The 21,240-nt window shown below is 35.7% G+C and overlaps 2 protein-coding genes and 1 long non-coding RNA gene across 3 annotated transcripts; 2 read left to right on the top strand and 1 right to left on the bottom strand.

The window, feature by feature from the left end:
* The first annotated feature begins 127 nt into the window (after positions 1 to 127).
* LOC125224167 (uncharacterized) lies at positions 128 to 4,035 on the top strand. The gene is made up of 4 exons (XR_007176831.2): positions 128 to 255; positions 345 to 459; positions 569 to 633; positions 726 to 4,035. It is a non-coding gene; the product is annotated as an uncharacterized LOC125224167 (long non-coding RNA).
* A 7,632-nt stretch (positions 4,036 to 11,667) lies between these two features.
* On the bottom strand, positions 11,668 to 13,246 carry LOC125218129 (alpha-1,3-arabinosyltransferase XAT3-like). The gene is made up of 3 exons (XM_048119732.2): positions 13,129 to 13,246; positions 12,972 to 13,037; positions 11,668 to 12,876 (listed from the first exon to the last, which is right to left on the bottom strand). Exons 1-3 carry the CDS (start codon positions 13,244 to 13,246, stop codon positions 11,732 to 11,734), a joined length of 1,329 nt encoding a protein of 442 aa, XP_047975689.1. The 3' UTR covers positions 11,668 to 11,731.
* A 5,850-nt stretch (positions 13,247 to 19,096) lies between these two features.
* Positions 19,097 to 21,078, top strand: LOC125185272 (alpha-1,3-arabinosyltransferase XAT3-like). Its single transcript, XM_048081782.2, has 2 exons — positions 19,097 to 19,463; positions 19,542 to 21,078. Exons 1-2 carry the CDS (start codon positions 19,232 to 19,234, stop codon positions 20,684 to 20,686), a joined length of 1,377 nt encoding a protein of 458 aa, XP_047937739.1. The 5' UTR covers positions 19,097 to 19,231; the 3' UTR covers positions 20,687 to 21,078.
* The last annotated feature ends 162 nt before the right edge of the window (positions 21,079 to 21,240 follow it).

Raw genomic sequence — 21,240 nt, 5'->3', positions numbered from 1 at the left:
TATTAGCACTCAAAATACCTGCAAGTATAAAGGGTAGATTTGGTATAGCTAAAGGTCAGTACCGGGATATCGAACATGAGGAATATAATTGTAACTGACTATTATGTACTAAGAGTGTGTTTGGTAGCTCTTACAAAGTCATAAAACCTGGTAAAAGCCCATAAAATGTCTCCGTTTCCCATCTTCTCTGCTGTTTGGTAGGGCTCGATTTTATCTGAGGATCCGGCACAAAATTCTCGGATCTCAGTGAAATAGGTAATAGATTCGGTATTTCTTGCATTTCACTATCGGAGGAAACTTGTGGTATAATTTATTCTCGGTTTCTCCGATTTCGTGTTTTGTAGCTTTGTGCCCGAATTGCCCTCAACGACTTAAGCTTCCCCTCCTCCTCCTCCTCCAGTCGAGACGCCACCACCGCCGAAAACGCAATCGCAATCGCGCTCCGTACACACTCCACAGGTAAAATTCGAATTAATCTCATTAATTAAAGGAGAATCAATTAATTCGGTAATGATGTTGTTTCAACTGAGCATAGTATCAATTAATCAATTTGCTGGTTTTGGATAAGCTGATTGCCGCTGTGAATGAAGATGTGGAGGGTATTTTGAGAAGAGTTAGGCAGAGATTTGATGTGTAAGGATTTCTTCAGAATTATGCATACCAAGTGTTTGATAATTTGCTTCTATTTATTTGGGTGTTACCAATTCGTTTCCCCTCTCCTGCAGTTCATCTCATGTAGCATCAGATTGGATACTGTGTATTGACGTTTGATGCATTGTTCATAATGCAATTTCTTATTTGTTTGAGATATGTACACGGAGGGCAGCGGAGGATGCTATTGAGGCGGAGGTGGTGAGTGCTAACAAGTAGAAGAAATATTGTTTTCAGTTTCAGCTCGATTAATTCTTGACCAGATTCTTGAGAAAAATAGAGGTATTTCTCAAATCTCCGGTAATGGTATTTCTCCTAATCTGCTTCCAAACCCCCCCCACCGACGGCATCAGCGACCTCTAAATCTGCTTATGTGGTGGGAAGGGGAGAAGATGGCGCCAAAGTGGAAACCAATCCGCGCCAATGTTCAGGTCTAGCAAGGAGGACGAAGGGTGTAGGAGACATTTGAGTCGAAAAAGTAGGGACAAATTGGTCTTCACAATATTTATTCTCATTTTGCTGTAAAATGTCACAGCCTACCAAATGAAGGATTAAGAGGGAAAACATAGTCTACCAAACGCCAGTATAAGATGTAATCCCTCCGTTCCATAAAAGTTGAGTCGTATTCCTTTTTAGTCCGTCCCAACAAAGTTGAGTCATTTCCCTTTTTAACAAAAGACAAACATCTAATCACTCTTACTTTATTCCATCATTTACTTTACTCTCTCTTATCTTTCCTACTTTTTTCATCTCTCCTATTTATTTAATATAAATTCTTAATCTCCATACCCAAAAGTTTTGTCTCAACTTTTATGGAACGGAGGGAGTATTAGTTATCAATAATCACTGCAAAAAGGAGTAATCGGGTTCCTTAGGAAAATCCCATAAAATGAACCAAACGAACCCTAAGCGTCAAATACTATCTAGAGAAACAAGAGAATTTTTGGATTTTTGAAAATAAAAATAATTAAAAGCAAGTAAACAACTAATTGCAATTAAATCACAATGATAAAGTTGAGAGATAAGAGAATTCTAGGAATGTGCGTTCACAATTATGGTTATACAAATTCCAACTACAATACCCTAACACAGTTTATACTTCGATAGAACGAGTCACATAATTTATGCACATGCAGTACAAGCGTAGATCACTAACACTAGGGTTGTCAATCCTAGATCCGTAACTCCTACAAGCTCCTAGTACCCTTGAAAAGTCCTCACTCTCAATTAACAGTGTCGTTTTAAGGGAAGCTAACTGTAGTGTCTACTAAATGGATCTAACTCGCCAACCTCCTCTCACGATTAAGTAGCAAGTTATATTAAATCTTCATCGAATGTGTCACTCAAGCATGAAGTATTACGGAACAACTTAGGGAAGGAACGAAGTAAAAACAAAACGGATATTAAATAGAACATGGAATTGTATAAACCAATAAAAGTTACTAACACATCCCTAAAATCCTATGAATTTAGTTACACATGAAAGAATAAGCTAAAAACACAGAGTTGTAGGGAAGTCATAAAGAAAATAAGAACTAAAGCAAATAAAACCAAAAGGTTGAATCCTTGTAGCCTTGATCTTCTCTCGATTCCTTCTTCAACCTCTTGCACAATGAAAAACTCTCAAATTTAGGTTATGGAATTAATTGGAAAAAAGCTGAAGGGTTAAAGATTAGGGTTGGAGGAGGAGCTATAAAAGCTCCCCTTTTGGGGGCTACGGAAGGATGAATTCTATGAATTAGGTTATAGGGTATATATAGGCACGAGAAGGATTTAAATTTGGTAAAAAGTTTCTGCCAAGCAATAGGAAAGATGGAATTTTCGTTCCCCACAGTAGAAGGAAAAGATTTGGCTTCACAAGGTAATATCTTATTTCCTTCTTTAAATTTCCGCCTAGACTGTAGTTGACAGCTTTGCGCGACTTTGGTAGAACGGCCATAACCTTCTCCATAGAACTTCGATTGAGGTGATCTTGGTACCAACGAGAAGCTTTTTCGAAGACGAAGAGAATGACATGTAGTACGCACTGATCGGAAATCAGGATCGCCGGAAAATTGAGTTTGAACACAGTTGTCGTGCGCCGCATTTTCCCAGCTTGCCGCTGTCAAGGGCCCATCGGGCCGCTGGACGGCTCCAGAATGCTCTGGAAACGTTGCAGCGACCGCTGCATTGGGTGCAACGGGCCGCTGGGTTGTCCTTCAGCTCCTGCTTTCGAATTTTCACCTTTTTATGCTCTTTTTCAGCGCTATTTTGCAAATTTCTCACAAAACACGTCAAAATACCAAAATGCATAAAATATGCAAATAATGGACATGTAATGCAACTTTGACACTCAAAATGGACCAACTATGGCCTTAAAATCGTGCAAAATCCGAGCGTATCAACTCCCCCAAACTTGAATATTTGCTTGTCCTCAAACAAATAATAAAGACAGAAATATAGACGCACGAAATGCACAAGGACTAGACGTCGTAATTGCCTCAAAGGATAAAACAATAGATTAAGCATGAATTAATGCAATCAAATCAATCAAGACTTATTAGTGCACTTTCATTCACATGTGGCAAACTTCCAAAGATGGGAAGTGTTCTTTCTCTCACTCTGAAAGTGTATAAAGGTAAAGTGTATAGCACTCAAATCATGCACCATGCAAAGTTTACCATAGGCTTGCTCAAAGTCTAATCCCTCCTCTACTACAATGTGATTAAGCATCAAAAGTCCGAAAAGATCTTTATTTTTTGTTGTAATGTATGCTCTTTGGTAGGTGAGGAATATTTGGCTACAAAGTGACTTAAACATAAAAATCCTAAGCAAAGTAAAATAAACTCCACTTTTCTAATAAACTCAAGACACTTCTAACACTTAATTTTTCTCCTTCAACTCACTTTGCAATCCTTTTATTTTTCTTTTCTTGTCTCTTTTCACAACCTTTCACACTTTTTCTTTTCTTTTCTTTTCATAAACATCCTTTCTAGATCAAGTACATATTTTGAATTTTTCTATTTCACAACTTGCATTTCTTTACATTTAAGCACACTATTTTTTATACTTTCCTCCTTATCTCTCCAATTCATTTGCAAAAGACAACAAAAACTATACTAACCCAAGGAATTGTCCTCATTTCACTACAAAAAATGTCTATATTAGTAGCGGATATTAGTGGCAGAAAAAGTCCGCTAGTAATACTGGCGGAATATAAGTTAATATGTTGGATTTTTGGTTGATTAATATGTTGGATTAATATGTTGGAATTTGTCTAGCTCTCTGTAGGATTCTTAGGTTTGATTTATGATGGAGCTAATTTGCGAAAATATTCAAGTTTAGGTTAATTACCCTTTAATATCATTGGCAAACACTAGTTTTTATGCTAATGTATGTGTCTGGCTTCAGGAGGTGGCTTAAAGATGAACAGATAATTTTGATCCAAGATTTGGAAAGGAAGAGACGAAGTTCATGGGACTGGGAAGGAACAACATTGTAGATAATAAATTTGCCAAAACCCCACTATTTTGTAGACTCCAAAGCTACATGCATCACTATTTTGTTATTAGAATTTGCACCACTAAGTTTTAAAATTTGCATTGATGCTCAATATTATTAAACGTTGGTGTTAAAGTAATATATGAGTAATGGTGTATCTATTGTTGTTTTTACTATGAAAAATGTATCGATTTGTTGAAAAATTATCGTAATTGGGTGGAAAAATAACAAAATAAATATAATCAAAATCTGTGAAAAAATTTAGTGGCGAATGCATTCTGCCACTATTTAGCAGTGTATGTAGTGGCCGAACAGTGGCGGAACAGTGGCGGAAACAGTTTCCGCCACTGATAATGGTGCCCCGAATCCGCCACTAATTAGTGGCAGAATGTCTCTGGCGGACAATTTTCCGTGTGTAATCCGCCAATACATGGCAGTGGCGGAAAATTTCCCGCCACTGATATTTTAGCGGCGAATATATTGCCGCGGTTCTGTTCCGCCACTAAATCCGCCACTAACTCCTTTAGTGACGGAAAAATGCTATTTAGTGGCGGATATTTCCGCCAGTAAAAAGCGATTTTTTGTAGTGTTTATTTTGGCCTTCAAAGAATAGGCTTAAAGGCTCAAAATTGTTTCTAAAAGGGAAAAATTATGAAATTTTTGAGAGGGTCAAAAAATTTTGGATAAAAAGCAGGCTAGAAAAGATGGTCTAACATCTTCCCTTATCAACTTAAACACTATGTAAACTTAGGCAAACTAATAGCAAGTTGTAGAAACATCATGAATGCAGATAAATCACACAAGAAAGAAATTAGACTCAAATCTCACAAGGTATAAGCATAATTCAAGGCGAACAAGCAATTCACTAATTATGCACCTTTTTACCAAACCAGCAAATCAAAACGTCAATCCATACTCAACCATGGACGGAATTAAATATCATCGGCAACTCGGTCTAACGTGTCCCCAAGCATGCGTGTTTCTAAGTTCTTCATGCTAAGTCCATGACATATTTTACAAGAAAATCACCTTCGGGTTTTTAAACAAAAAAAAAAACTTAAACTAAAAACCTAAAACAAAAACCCTAAACTCACGGTCCACCACTTCATCCCCCCAAACTTATTTTACACAAAGTGTACAGAGTCGGTAGGGAGGTGAGTAAACTATGAAAGCAAATAAAGATACCTTGAAAATTTTCGCGTAGGGGCTGAACGGGGGAAAATTCAAAGAAAACCGAAAATTCGCGCTGGAAACTGTATTTGGGCAGCGGTCGCTAGGTGGACCTCAGCAGTCGCTGCAAACATGTCAGATCGTTCCAGTTAGTGGCCAGTGGACCGCTGCGAGCTCTGCAGCGGTCGCTAGGAATGGTCCAGAACCTGTGAATATTTCAATCAACTTAAAAACGAGAAATAAACCAAAAACAGCTTTAAAAACTTAAAGAAAATGCGTTGGGTTGTCTCCCAACAAGCGTTTGTTTTTATTCTTTAGCTTGACGTTCTTTGAAGCTCATGAGTTATCCCCCATCTTAGGAATTCCTTTGGGATGCCTTTGTACCTACAAATTCGCAATGTGAGCGTAGAATGAAGAAAATTGTAGTAGGATACAACACATAATATTTGGCAATCCCCCAAACTTTAACCAAATCAAGGTATAAAAATAATCACATGCAAGACCGAGTAATCTACCTTGATTAAAAAATCATCCCCCATCAAGATCTCTATCCCCCACTAAATTACAAGAATTTTCAACAATAGATCAAGATCATGCAAAACAATATAAGCTCAAACATATACACAAGTCATGCAAGATAAAATAGCCTCACAATGCTATAAACATGAACTATGCGTATCAACAATTAAATCAACGGGGTATTCAAATTTCATCCACAACGAGAAGCTAATTCAAGTACACCCAACAATAATTAATTCCAATAAATCTAACTCACAAATTCACCAGCAAATGATCAAAAGTATATCATCCCCCATCAAACTCTAATCTAAACTACCAAAATATATACCAACAACAAAGTCATCCAATGAAAGAATTCAAGATCAAAGCTCAAAAATTACAAGAAGAACGTACCTTGCGTTGGTTGACGGTTGAGCACAAGAACAATTTGGTAGAATCCAAAGAATTTAATTGAGTGATGTGAATTTGGAGTGTGGGTGTGTGAATAATATGGAGAAATAGAATTTAAAGAGAGATGGGAAGTGGATGCTAGGGTAAGAAAGAAAAAGAACGGAAGAAAGAAGGAAGAAACATACCTTATGTGAAAATCTCGCATCTAACACGCTTTAGCGGTCGCTGACTGCAGTTAAGCGGACCGCCGTGGATGGTATGTCCTTACTGCTCTTCTTTCGGCGGGCCGCTGCAAACAACTCACTAACCCAGCTCCAGAATATGTTTTTTTTAACGTAAATAAACCAAAATAGATTTAATAATAATTTTTTTTTATAATAATAAAAAGGAAAATTTAAAACGAAGGGTACTAAAAAATAAAAATAAAAACTACTACTAACCTAGAAAACTAACAAAAACTAGAAAGCAATCAACATGGAACTTTATATCTCACTCACGCTCTACGAAGCTTATCAAGTGTTGCAGCAGAAGATTTTGTGAACACGGAATGTGACAATGGACACATAAGATTAAACCCACACAAATTGTACCACAAATATTTTGGACAACTTCTTACCTTGAACTTGGGATTTTCGGTTTTGCTCCAACTTTTCCTCCATGCATGACTTAATTGTAAATCCTCACCAAAATCAGATTTGTCAGCAATAAAAGGAATTAACATTATAGAGAGAGAGGGTTTGAAAAAATTAACCACAGTTTTGTTTGTTTCATCTTCTTCATCTTCATGGGGAGGCATGGTATCAGTGTAAGGAAACTGCAATTCTGGGGACTGACTTTCAGGAAGCGGAACGCTACAAAGTGGTGCAGCGGCCGCTGGTGGTTGCTCAGCATCTGTGTCCGAGTCAGGCTCAGCTGGCTGTGAAGTTCCTGGCGGACCGCTGTGAAGATGTGTAGCGGACCGCTGAGGATGATCAACGGCTGGAGAGGGGTCAGTTGATTCCTTCACTTTTTCTTTCCTCCCTATTGTAGTGGCCAAAATCCACATATTGTATTTCAATTCTCCTACTTGTGCAACGACTTGCCAATCCTTGCTCTAAAAGGTCGGTGTTTCTTTCCAAATTCATCAACCTCTGATTAGTCACCTTCCTATTTCTCTTGATTCTTTCTTCAACCCCTTGTATAATGAAGAACTCTCAAATTTATGCTATTGAATTAATTGACAAAAAGCTGAAGGATGAAAGATTAGGGTTGGAGGAGAAGCTATGAAAGCTCCCCTTTTTAGGGGCTATGGAAGGATGAATTATATGAATTAGGTTATGGGGTATATATAGGCTTGAGAATGATTTAAATTTGGTAAAAAAGTCTCCTCCAAGCAATAGGAAAGATGGAATTTTCGTTCCCCATAGTAGAAGGAAAAGATTTGGCTTCACAAGGTAATATCTTATTTCCTTCTTTAAATTTCCGCCTACACTGCAGTTGACAGCTTTGCGCGACTTTGGTATAACGGCCATAACTTTCTCCATAAAACTTCGATTGAGGTTATCTTGGTACCAAAGCGAAGCACTTTCGAAGACGAAGAGAATGATATTTAGAATGCCCTGATCGGATTTCAAAATCGCCAGAAAATTGAGTTTGAATACAGCTATCGTGCGCCGCGATTTCCCAGTTAGCGGGCCGCTGGACGCTCCAAAACGCTATGGAATCATTGCAGCGACCTCTGCATTGGGTGCAGGGGGCCGCTGGGTTGGCCTTCAGCTTCTGCTTTCGAATTTTCACCTTTTTATACTCTTTTTCAGCGATATTTTACACATTTCTCACAAAATACGTCAAAATACCAAAATGGATAAAATATGCAAATAATGGACATGTAATGCAAATTTGACACTTAAAACGGGCCAAATAATAATTTTAAAATAGTGCAAAATCCGTTAATATCAATAAGATTTGAAAATTCATTTGGACATATTTATGAATTTAATTCTCAATCAATTCTAGAAGCTACTTATAAGTTTTGTATCTAAAAATTAAAAAGTTATCGAAGTTGTATAGTAGGATTTGAATAATCCTTGGGACATATTTATGGAGTTAATTCCCAAATAATTTCGGATGTGAATATATTTATAGTATAATAAACGATGAAATGTTTATAGTAATATTAATGCCAACTTGGGATTCTACAGTTTAAATTCTAAGTTTCAACAATATACAATTGGAAAGATTAATTATAATTAAATTAATTGAAGATTAATACATCATAATAAAAACAATCCAAATCAAATTAAAGAAATGTTAGAAACCAAATGTTGTATAGTTCCTAAAATATTTTTCCTAGACTCAACAGGATGTCATTAAAAAAAATTAAATTCAATAACAATCCGCTTTATAATTTGCGTTTCTATTAGTTAATGCAATGAATTGAAGAGTTTTTATTTTATGTCTATAATACTAAACGTTGCTCTACCTCATTTAAAATAAATAAATAAATACTCAATACACTCAAAATTACTTTTAAAATACTCCATAATTATAGCTTTGAAGACTTACATTAGGAGAAAATAAAATACAACACTACTTTGAATTATAAAGCAAATAGAGCGTACTATTATATAAATAATTAAAATATAAAATTAATTGTTGCAAGCTATAACTAATGAGCGGCCAACTATGGATCTACATAGGGCCAAGCCACTGCTCCAGCAGGGCTATTTAATTTGAAGATTGGAGGAAGGAGAATCAATTAGGGCTATTTAATTTTGGGCCATTAGTATTTTTAGTGATTGGGCTTTTATATATTTTTAGTTTTTTGGTATATGTATAATAAAGCCCTTGAAAGTCTAAATTATCAGTTTCAGTTTTCTAAATTTAATTGGCATAATCTTATAATGCATAAATCAAATCAAAATATAATAAATTAATAATAAAATTGACTATAAAATTATTTTCTTACTTTCTTGGCAAATTAACAATTTAAGACCACATATTAGTTTCAAATTATTTTCGGAAATCTTATAATTATTGATTACATTTATTTATTGATATTTTCTCAAAAAATTTAAAAAAATATTCAATTTCAAATTCTCCAAATAATAGCAGTATTAAAATTCTAAATGCAACCGTGAACCAACAAAGAATTAATGTTGCAAGTGTTGCAAGAATAATATTCAATATTTTTTTTAAATGACACTATTCTTCAAATTGTACAAACATGACGACTCGTTGGAAAAAAAAGTTATCTAGTGTGTCATAAAAATTTTATTGACATTACACGTAGCATCAAATATCTTTTTTATTACATTATTAATACTATTATTATTATATTTTCACTTTTTATTACTTTTATTAAATATCAACACCGGCTTGATTAAAATCTTGGATCCGTCACTAAATGAACCTCAAATAAAAGTGTAACAACTAACACGTAGCATGCAACCTAACGGATTATTCTGTAAAATCAAATGCATACTAATCAAATCCTTAAATCTCTATTAATTAAATTAAATTAAAAATGTGAGTGGAATATAGAGCATATTATTATTTATAAAATATTTTAATCGAAACTTCTAAAATAGAACACTTATATTAGGTAAATTAGGACAATTAAAGTGGGACAGAGTAGTAATTTGAGTTTACTTAGGACACAATGTACAGAATCAATCTAACATCATTCATCCGCAAATCATGTGATTCTTAGTAGAATAAAACTCTTTATTTTTAATTCATACTGGCGTCTCACTCGATGAATGCTCCATTATACTTGCTTCAAAACTATAACACTCCTTCTGTCTAGTTGAGGCATTTTTTTAACACAAGATTGAAAAAATTGATATGTTAAATTAAAGAGAGTAAAATTGACTCAACGTTCTTTAGACAATCCAAAAAAATAAAACTCGAACTATCTTGGGACAGATTGAGAGTACTAAATTATTCGCATATATCAAAAAATAGAAAGTCATTTATTCAAATTATCCCATAAATGTTTATTTTATTTTTGAATATCAAATACGAAAACAACTAAGATAACTGATCATGATGAACCAAGGCACAGGGATTCAGAGGAGACCACAATTCATACAAGTACGACTATAAGAACTGATCCGTCCACAGAGGATGACCCAAATGAGAATGCGTGTGGGCCCAATGGGTATCAGCCCAAGCCCGTCGTGCGAGGAAGGCTCCATAACAATTTCAAGACTACGTTCCGGGCTAATCCATTTATTTTAGTATTATTTTAATTAATGTACTCTCTCCGTCCCGCTTAAGATGACACGTTCCCTTTTTAGTTTGTCCCAACTAAGATGACACATTTCCTTTTTTGGTAACTTTCTCTCTCCAATTAATACACTCAACCACTTTTTCTCACTCCTATTAAAATATACATCTTTCTTTATCTCTCTACTTTAATACTTACACCCATCTTCTCTCTTTTTGATTAAACACTTTAATCAATAACTCTAAAAATCTCGTGCCGGCTAAGCAATGTGTCATCTTAACCGGGACGGAGGGAGTAATAGATAGAGAGTCGAATACAATAATAAGCTACATATTAGTTTTTTTTATTAGTTATTTTCCAATATGTAAAAGAGAGTCTAATATCCTAATTAATATAAATAGAGATCGGCCCCACTAGTTACATTTTATGGTAGCCTAGGTTAGGGATATAAATAAGTATTACGACTACGACGCCCATTAGACTAATAAGTTCTTTCGATTGAATTCAACTTAATTAATTGACTAATATAAAATTAATAATAGTATAAAACTACTCAGCCCTATTTATGGCGGATTTAGGGGATCGTGAGGGAGAAGCTAAACCCCGAAGGCCTGAACCATTCATGGAGCCTAAATATCTGAGCATTAAAATATCATGATTGTATTTGAATTTTTCACGATTTATATAAGTATTTACTTTATTTCAATTTTAGTATGCGATCTCCATATATCATTAATTTTTATCCTTATAATCTAATACAAAAACTAATACTTTCTTTGTTTGAAGGAAGATGACCTCCTTTGTTGGCACGGAACTAAATCCTAACTTTATTTTGTACGTGAAATAGAAAGAGTAAAATAAGAGGGGGAATAAAGTAAGAGAAATATGTTTCTTTTTTAGTACTGGATCATGTTGGATGAGACAAATCAAAAATGAAAGGAGATCATTTCAACATATGGAGGGAATACTACTTTAGATGGGTCTCAAATTTTAATCTTTTCTTTTTTACTTTTTTTTTTAACAAAGTCAAATAATTTATTAAAACTCGTGCCAAGTAAAAAAAACATTTTAAATAGTGGTTGGAGGAGGGAGTATAAAGATTTAGTTGTAGTGTAGTAATTAAGTTGCTACTCAACAAAACAAATAAATTTGGTTCAATTCCTAATAAGGAAAGTAAATTATCTATGCATGATTGTATTTACCGATAAAGTACTTCCCTTCTTGAACATTAAAACAGGGATTAAATTGTAACCTCAAATTCCTTGGAATAAAATATTTGACAAAGCAATAAGAACAATACTCAATTCCATTTCATTTTGTAACAAGCTCAAGTGCCTGAACCATTGTGTTTCTAAATCTTGCTACATTAACCCTTATATCCTGCTGCTCAAGATACACAGACCGAGCAAGCCGATAACCCATGCCATAGAAACTTTCCGGGTCCGTGATGACCGAATCATTCCGCCCGTACAACTCCACCAATGAGCTCTCCTCCGGTTCGATCTTGTAACGCAGGTAGTGCACGCCCATTGCCCCAGCCGGGTCGCCATAATATTTCGAAGCCGCCCACTCTACTCCCACCGGCTCCACTTGCACCATCACGGCCCCTGCAGGCAAGAAGAGCTCGTTCGTAAGCCCGGCCCCATGAGCGCCCACCAGCACAGCGCACGAATTTATCATGTTCCCGAACTCATCAAGATTCATGGCATCCTTGGTTCGGGCCACCACAACCCTGAACCCGAGTCCTTGGATCATGCTAACAATCTCATCTTCATTTAAAAACTTCCTAGTTTTCTCGCGCGATAGCAGCATCACCGTTGGCTCTTCTGCAATCACCTGGGAAACATGCGCGAACTTCAGGCTGTATGCTGTTGCAAGAAACTGCCTGAAGTCGCGCATGGAGTACCCTCCAGGGATGTCCCCGGGGTTCAGGGCCAGATTGTCGTGGTACCTGAGCCCCAGGATCATTCCTGGGAAGCAATGGACGGTTGCATTAGCAGCCGGATTCATCACATGGTAACGAGACAGGCGCGACAGGATCTTGCTGAACTTGGTGACAAACCAGGCATCATAGTCCTCTAAGATGAAGAGGACCTCGGATTTGAAATGGCTGGTTGTGATGAAAAGGGGGATGATAATGTCGTTGAATTCGTGGAATATGTTCCCCAATATGCCGGACGAGAAGATCACTGCGGGGACAGTGTGGTTGTAATGGCAGGCGGGCGGGTTTTTGGCCCCATGTAATATCTTTACTGGCGTTATCCACTGTAGAAGGTACTTATCTTTCTGCAGAGCGTACGGCTTCATGCTGCTCGCTTCTCGCCCGGAGTTTTCAGTGTACGCAATAATATCCTTGTTGGTCTTGATTCTTACTCCGTGGTTTGTTACACAAACCAGGGAGTTTTCGGTGACATCACAAGCGTAGCCTGTCGTTTGCAGCTTTCTCCGATCTTCTCCTGGTATACGACAAACCAAAATCAGACTGTCTGACACAAGACTCTTCGAACTAGATAAGTAGCGGTGAATGTTTTGATAAATGGATTCCACAAACCTCTAACGAGTCTTGCAATGAGTGAATTGAATGAGTTTTGGTCTTCAAATTGAGATCTTGTTGACCCTGTCATTTCCAAACGACTTGGTTAATCATCTATAAATTGAGGAATTAAACATGCGGATTTACAGAAATTAAGGAAATTAACACAACGTACATTGATAAAATGAGACAATATTTGCACCATAAAAATGAAGAATTAGGAAAAGGATGATTAGTGAGGCTGTTAGTGGGGCTGCACTGCATAGCTTTAGCCTTCTCCTACTCTTCTCCATCTGTATTTGACTAATTAGAAGTTTAACACTTAAATCACAAAATGAATGTTCTGTGTCTATTGTTTAATCCAACACAAACTTTGATGATCTTTGATTTTCGTGTTTTTTTTATTATTTTTTTGAACTAAAATACTCCGTCTTCAACGCAATAGTGTACCGATTTCTGACGGTAATCACGTGATTTGAGGTTAGGCCTACTACAGTACATTTTTTAAATCTCTCATGTACGATTAATTGTTGATTGAATTTGTTACACCGAATAAATATGAGAATTTGAAATAGTAGTAATTGAAGTTTAAGAAATTCATTTAAAACTACAGGCGAATTATATTTTGTGGGTGTTCTATAATCATAATTAACTTATGTATAATGTTATAAAGATGACGGGTAGTGATAAAATGCAAACTTATATATGGTACAAACTCAAAACTCTTCGACACTGTTTCAATACAATATCAACACAGTGTAAAATTTCAAGATTTTAATGTCAAAACAGTATCAACATAATATCAATACAGCATCAATCATTGACTACCGTTGAAATTCTATTGACATTTTTCTGTTGATGCTTTTTTTTAATCTGTTGACATTTTTCAATGGTCCAGATCATAGTTTTGAATTTATACAATATTTAGGGTTTTCATTTAATCACGTTCCTAAAGAGGACCATGTCCCAAGTAGTATCCAGATGAAAAACATTTAAAATTTGACTTTACTTTATAAATTGCACTATTAATTGATGGGTTACATGAAGAAAAAGAGGGATAAGTAGACTAATATGCATCCTTGTTAATAATACTCCATTACTTATATTTTAGCTCGTAATAAATGTTGAGGGCTGCTTTTTAATGAAAAGAATCTCAAAGCCTCTTAGAAATTTATTCTTCAATAACATAAAAAGGAATTGTTGCTCTTATTTTTCGCCATCTTGAAAGTCATATTTTTAAATGGTCTTTTTACTTGATTGAAATTAACTACTGTAGTTAAAATTACTCGTCTAGTAACTGTTGTTGTTTGTCTCTCCAAACGATTGTTAGAATGTTTGCCATCTCATACCTTGTGCCATATGTAAATTTTTGTTTGATAACTCAGTTATCAATACTAATTAAATAATACTCCCTCTGTCCCATTAAAAATGAAACATTTTCCTTTTTTTTGTCCCAATAAAAATGAAACGTTTCCTAAAATAGAAACAACTCTATCTCTACTTTTTCATCTCTCTTACTTTACTCTCTCCTCATCAACTCACAAAACAACACTAAATAAAATCTCGTGCCGATTCCTAAATGTTTCATTTTAAGTGGGACGAAGGGAGTATATACCTATCAAAATGAGAATCACTATTTACTTCAACTTTGGGAAAAGTACATTCACATACATGACTTTATCCCAACAAATTGAATGAATTTATGGAAACGTGTAGCTTACTTGACAACCCCATTAATTCAAAAAAGCAGTATTTCCTCCGTCCCCGACTAAGAGTCACACTTTTCCATTTCACTTCGTCCTTAATTAAGAGTCACACTTTATTTTTACCACAAATAGTAAGTAGGTCTCATATTCCACTAACTCAATTCACTCACATTTATTATAAAACTAATATAAAAAAATAGGTTTCACATTCCACTGACTTTTTCAACCAACTTTTTTTTACATTTCTTAAAACTCGTGCCCAATCAAGATGTGACTATTAATCGGGGACGGAGGGAGTATCACTTATACTCCCTTCATCCCATCGAAATTTATGTTATTGATTAATTAATCGAGCTTTGACTTTTTATGAATTTTTGTAAAATTAAAAATTTTAATAATAATTTTTAATGTATTAAAAATTAAAATCAAACTAACTATAATCAAAATAAACAGTACTAAATGTGCGCCCAAACAGGAGTGGTGCTCAAATAAAAAATAATTAATTATAGTATTATTTATAGGGCAGTGATAAAATGCAAACTTATATATTGTACAAACTCAAAACTTCTCAACACAGCTTCAACTCAGTTTCAATATAATATCAACACAATGTAAAATTTCAAGATTTTAATGTCAACAAAGTATCAACACAGCATCAATCATTGACTACCGTTGAAATTTTGTTGACATTTTTCTGTTGATGCTTTGTTGTGATCTGTTGACATTTTTCAATGGTCCAGATCATAGTTTTGAGTTTGTACAATATTTAGAATTTTTATTTGATCACCTCCCATTATTTATATTTTATTGTTTGCTAATCAATTATTGAGGGAGGGGGCGAGGTCACGACACCAGTCAACGGTGGCGGCATGAGAAGATGAAATTCTAGGACATGGTGCTGCTTAACGTCGGAACCGGAGAAGAAGAGGCAGGAGTTGTACAGCAATGGCGACATGGGAGAAAGGAGATTTTCCTCCATGACCAACCACTAGGTTTTGGGTTTTGGAATGCTCTTACTAAATTGGGCCGCCTATTTTCTTTTTCCACGTAGGCCACATTTATCTTGGATTGTGATACTGGGTCATTCTGTTTTTCCAAACTCTAAGTACTCTATCTGTCTACCCTGTCTGTTCCCTCATAGTTCGGGCGGAATTTTTAAATATGGAGTTTTAAAAAAAGATGTTTTATGTGTTAAGTAGATAGATAAAAAAGAAAGTAAGAGAAAGAAAAAAAGTAGAGAGAAAAAAATAAAAGAGAGCAAAATAAGGGTGAAAAAAAATATTAATTATTAGTACTATTATATATGGAAATGACTCAACTATAAGGGAACTTTCTAAAATTAAAAAATAACTCAACTATAGAAAACTTCTCATAATGGAAAATTGATTCAACTATGAAGGAACGAAATGAGTACTAATTTAGTACACTTGGCAATAAAAAAAATCTCCTTATTTATTACTCCTCCCTAATAAAATGATCTCTCACATGCTTTATTATTTCTTTACTTAACTTATAAAATAAAAATAAATAAAATCTCGTGTACACACTTCATTTTTTTTGTTTCGCACACACTTTGCAATAAAAAAATTGACCTTATTTATTACTCCATATTAATATGGAAACAACACTATCTCAATATTTTTCTCTCTCTTATTTTATTATTTCTTACTTCTTATAAAATAACACTAAATAAAATCACGTGTCGAAAAACAAATGTTTTTACATTTGGTGGGACAAAAGGAGATATTGTCACCATCATTTTATAATTTGTTACTCCTTATTTATCTATTATCTCTAACTTGCTACCAAACATGCCACAACTATTTGCGGTGAGGCAAATATCGAAAAATACTGTACAACTATTAATAGTAAATTGGACCCTAAAGTTGAAATCCTGCGTCCGCCACTACTGTCTGTACTATATTTATTGTCAGCTAATTTATATACTACCAATTAGTAATTAGTTTAAATTGACATGCACTAATCGATGGTGCAATTTGCAAAGGTTGTATACAGTATACGAATTATAGATGGAATTAAAGCCTCCATTAATCTAAAATTTGACTTTACTTATACTCCATTGAATACAGTTTAATTATTTAAATTATTGATTGATGGATATCTAGAAAAAGAGGGATCATCAATGATTTAATGTGGCTTTTTTTGCCATTAGATTAAGGGTATTCATCAGCGATGCAATTACTATTATTCTCGTACTGATTTATAAAAAACTTGCAAAATGTAATAGTTGATTTAATGGTCCGTACCAAATGTAAGGATCGAATTCTTGACCATTTGATGATTTGATTATGGATGAACGAGTCTATTATCACTGATTTGATCTGGGGGCAAGAGGGGGCGGTCGCTCCCTCCATACTACTAATTTCCTCTTATCCGGATGTAAGATTACCATGTCCACCCCCTCCCTTTCCCTTGACATCGCCCCGAAAATTAAAAAATATTGTCATTTTCGCCCTAAACCAACTTACTAATATATATTTCATCTCCTCCCATTGTCTATTATCAACCAATCACCTCCTTAGATTTATATATGTCTGCTTTTTAATGAAGAAGAATCTCAAAGCTATAAAAAAGGAATCTTGCCCTTATTTTCACCATCTTGAAAGTCACATTTTTACTATTTTTATTTAATTAAAGTTAATTTGTTAAAAATTACTCCCTCCGTCCTGGATAATTCGTCTCACTTTGACCATGCATGGGTTTTAAGAAATGTAATGAAAAATGAGTTGAAAAAGTTAGTGGAATGTGTATCCTACTTTTATATATTAGTTTTATAATAAAATATGAGTTGGAATGAGTTAGTGGAATATGGGGTCCACTACCAAAAATGGTAAAAGTGAAATGGGACAAATTATGTGGGAAAAATCAAAATGGAAAAGTGGCACAAATTATCCGGGACGGAGGGAGTACTCATTTTTTTTTCTCTAGCGGATTGTTAGGATGTATGACGTCTCATACCTAGTGCTATGCTTCTGTTTGATAACTTAGTTGTCACAACTAAAGAGATAATACGAGTATACTAGTACCAAGTAATATCAAGAATCACTTGGCTTCAACTTTGGGAAAAGTAGATTCACATACTTGACCTCATCCCTACAAATAGATTGCAAATTAAGGAAACGTGTAGCTTACTTGACTACTCCCATATTAATCCAACGAAATTATCTGTTATCTTTAACTTTGTAATCGTACACTTTATCATTCAATTAACAGTAATATCGAATAGCAGTTGCCATCAAAGTATATTGTCAAGATGATGAATTATTGGTATTAGAGACGAAGAAAAGCAATAAGGGTGATGAACAAAAATTAGGAGAAATGAGTCAGTCAAATTCACTTGTTAATTAGTTTCGCATAAAAAATTCACAGCAGGCGGCACCTTACTTTGGATGATGCGGCTGTTGTCGAATTAGACTTCAACTTCTTTTCGAATAGTTCGATACATTCGAAATACAATAGAAAATTGGGTCCTTTTATTAATTTGAAAACTGTTGAATAATGACTTTTTTTTCTACCTTAATATGTCAAGCACAATAAATTGAAAATTGAAGAATCTGGATGTTGTGTGTTGGTATAGTGGTAGAATATTAATACAAGAGGTGAAAGGTTACGAATTCGAGCCGAACACAATCTTTAAATTTTTTTTCAGATATCAATAAAAAACATGAATTTCATAGTTGTCTTGTCAAAGCCATAATAAAAATTTAATTTGTCCATTTCAATGTTTAATGTTTAACGTTTGTACACGCTAGCGCTTAATTTCGACAATGAAACTCTTAACAATATTCATTTGTAGATTAGCATTTCCAGGTACGAATATATGTGCAGCGGTTTTGGTGTTACGCATAAATTATAAGAATATTCATCAAACTAATAAAGAACTATGTTTGATAGTAACGTGTTAAAATGACAACACTCTCAAAATGATACTGTGACACCACGTTAGACTGCAATATTATATATGCTAGACTGCAATAGTATAAACGCTAAACAACAATATTGCAGGCCGCGTCACCTTGCAGTCTAGAGTATTGGATGTTGCAGTCCACGTAAATTTACCCTTGCGAATTTTTTATGATTGTCACATGGCAGCTGATTATTCGTCCACGTTTACAAATGATTAGCTAAGAATGGTGGTATGGTATTATTTTAAGAGGGATTGTCATTTTAACTCATGTCATGTTTGGTATGTTCAAACTGCGCATAACTACAAATAAATCAATAGTTTGAAAAAAGTGATTCCATGCATAAATGTCATAATACGTCGATCAATATTTAACAACGAAAAGTCTCATATATCTACCTTCGAATTAATAAGATGGATAATAATTTGAAAGAATAACAAACTGCAAATTAAGGGCAAAAACGAAAGCAACATCTCATCAGCCGCCTATTCTACCCTTTTGTGGATTCTTCCTGTACCCGAACTCACGTTAGTATGATATTGTTGGCCCTTACTATTATGTTCTTGTGACATTGTAATGGAAAAGTAGCGTTGCACTTATACATCATTCGCACATTTTCTAATTCTTGCGTCTTCGGCAAGTAGTCATGATTCGTGAATTGAGAATGGAGAAGAAGGTGGTTTCGCGTCTAACTCCATGGATCTTCTTGCTTGCAATTCCTCTGTTCTACTTTGAAATTATATGGAGCAACAATATTCAACTTCAACAACCTAATCTTCTCAAAATTGATCGCAAATCCTATCAATCTCCACACTCCAACAAAACTGTTCAAGTGAGCTTCAATTCTCTGGATTTTCTCCTCTCCAGATTAGTTCAAGGTCTCTCCCTAAATTAGTTATTCACCAGCTTTAAAAATTATAACTCACAGATTTGATTTGATTTTTTCTCTAAAACAGGGGAAGAACAGAGCAATTTCAGAGCCACCGGCTTCTCCTGCGATGCACAGATACACTCAAAGCACTGCGTCACAACCCGACCATCCCAAATCGACACCGCAACCATGACCGTCTCAATCCCCTCCGACGGTCCCGCGCAGGAGACGTCGCTCCGTCCCTACGCGAGGCAGGAGGATGAAATTCTCCTGAGAAAAGTGACTCCGGTGAAGATCATCCACGGCGGCAACACTACGCCGTCGATTTGCGATCACAGGCACAGCGTCCCCGCCGTGGTGTTCTCCTCCAGCGGATTCGCCGGCAACGTCTTCCACGAGATCAACGAAATCATCATCCCTCTGTTTATCACTGCCAAACTATTCAACTCGAGCGTGCTCTTCATCATGGAGGATTACAGACCTTCGTTCGTCGCGAAATACGGAAAAATCCTCAATCGCCTCTCGTCGCATCCGATCCTGAACCCCGCCGCCGATCGGAGCGTCCATTGCTTTCCGGCGGTGGTGGTCGGGCTTAAGTTTCACGGCCATTTATCAATTAATGCTAATGAGATTCCAAAGGGGCTCACCACGCCGATGTTCCGGCGGTTTCTCCGGGAATCGCTGGAACTCAAGTACAGCCACGTGTCACAGATCGAGAGGCCGGCGGTGATGCTTTTGTCGCGGACGACGACGAGGAGGATCATCAACGAAGAGCAAGTTGTGGCTATGATGGAGGATTTAGGGTTTAGGGTAGTAGTGGTGGCGAGAGCGAAAACCGTGTCGAACATCAACTTGTTCTCGCGCATGATAAACTCGTGCAGCGTGTTCGTGGGGGCGCACGGGGCCGGCCTCACGAACGAGGTGTTCCTCCCCGATGGGGCAGTGATGGTGCAAGTGGACTTGATCGGGTTGGAATGGGCGGCGGCCAATTACTACGGTGATCCGGCTCGGGGGATGGGTGTGCATTACTTGAGATATAAGATCGAGCCGGAAGAGAGCTCGCTCTTGAAGATATTTGGGTCGCGAAGCCATAAGGCTATCACGGACCCAACGGGTGCATTTCCCCTTCATATAGGAAGGGAAGTGTACCTTAATGGACAAAATGTCAATATTAGTATTGACAAGTTTAGGCACACTATGGCTATGGCCATGAGCCTCGTTCAACATTAATTATTTTTTTAGGAATGGTTGAATTTTCTTCATTTCATTTATACAAAGCTTCCTTTGTCGACCCAGAATATGTAAGGCGTATCATAGTTTCATAAGGGGTGCACAATTTTGGGTGTTTTCTATTAGTGTTCTCATCATTGGGCTAAAAAAAGTATACTAGTATTATGATGATAAATTATAAAATGATTGTTTTCTAGTGGGACGGAGGGGATATTTAATACAAGAAGATATTGTTTTTATTAATACACAAATTTTTAGGATTTTATTTTATTTTTTTCTAAGCTAAATAGTCAAGGCTTATGTATTACAAAATGTTTGTCGATGTATTACAGATTGCTTGTCTAGATTGTCATTTTAACTATGGTGTCACTGTAGTGCAACCATATGCCGAATTGTTTGCCTATGTATCACAAATTGTTTGTCTATGTTGTTATCTATGGTGGTCATTATAGTGCACCCCCATGAACATATGTATTTGATTAAATAAATACAAATTCATATAATTTTAATATTTGTATATATCATACATTATGGTTGCTCGTGATTAGGAGTCT

Source organism: Salvia hispanica, chromosome 1 (genome assembly GCF_029641045.1).
Source record: "Salvia hispanica isolate PSC_SH4W2 chromosome 1, Shi_PSC_v1, whole genome shotgun sequence".
Taxonomy (NCBI): Eukaryota; Viridiplantae; Streptophyta; class Magnoliopsida; order Lamiales; family Lamiaceae; genus Salvia; species Salvia hispanica.
This window is presented reverse-complemented; position numbering and strand designations above follow the sequence as displayed.

Coding starts and splice junctions, on each gene's coding strand:
- LOC125218129 (XM_048119732.2), bottom strand. CDS start 13,246: ATGGAGAAGAGTAGGAGAAGGCTAAAGCTATGCAGTGCAGCCCCACTA. Junction 13,038..13,128: donor TATTGTCTCATTTTATCAAT/GTACGTTGTGTT, acceptor TGGAAATGACAG/GGTCAACAAGATCTCAATTT. Junction 12,877..12,971: donor CATTGCAAGACTCGTTAGAG/GTTTGTGGAATC, acceptor GTCGTATACCAG/GAGAAGATCGGAGAAAGCTG.
- LOC125185272 (XM_048081782.2), top strand. CDS start 19,232: ATGATTCGTGAATTGAGAATGGAGAAGAAGGTGGTTTCGCGTCTAACT. Junction 19,464..19,541: donor CCTCTCCAGATTAGTTCAAG/GTCTCTCCCTAA, acceptor TCTCTAAAACAG/GGGAAGAACAGAGCAATTTC.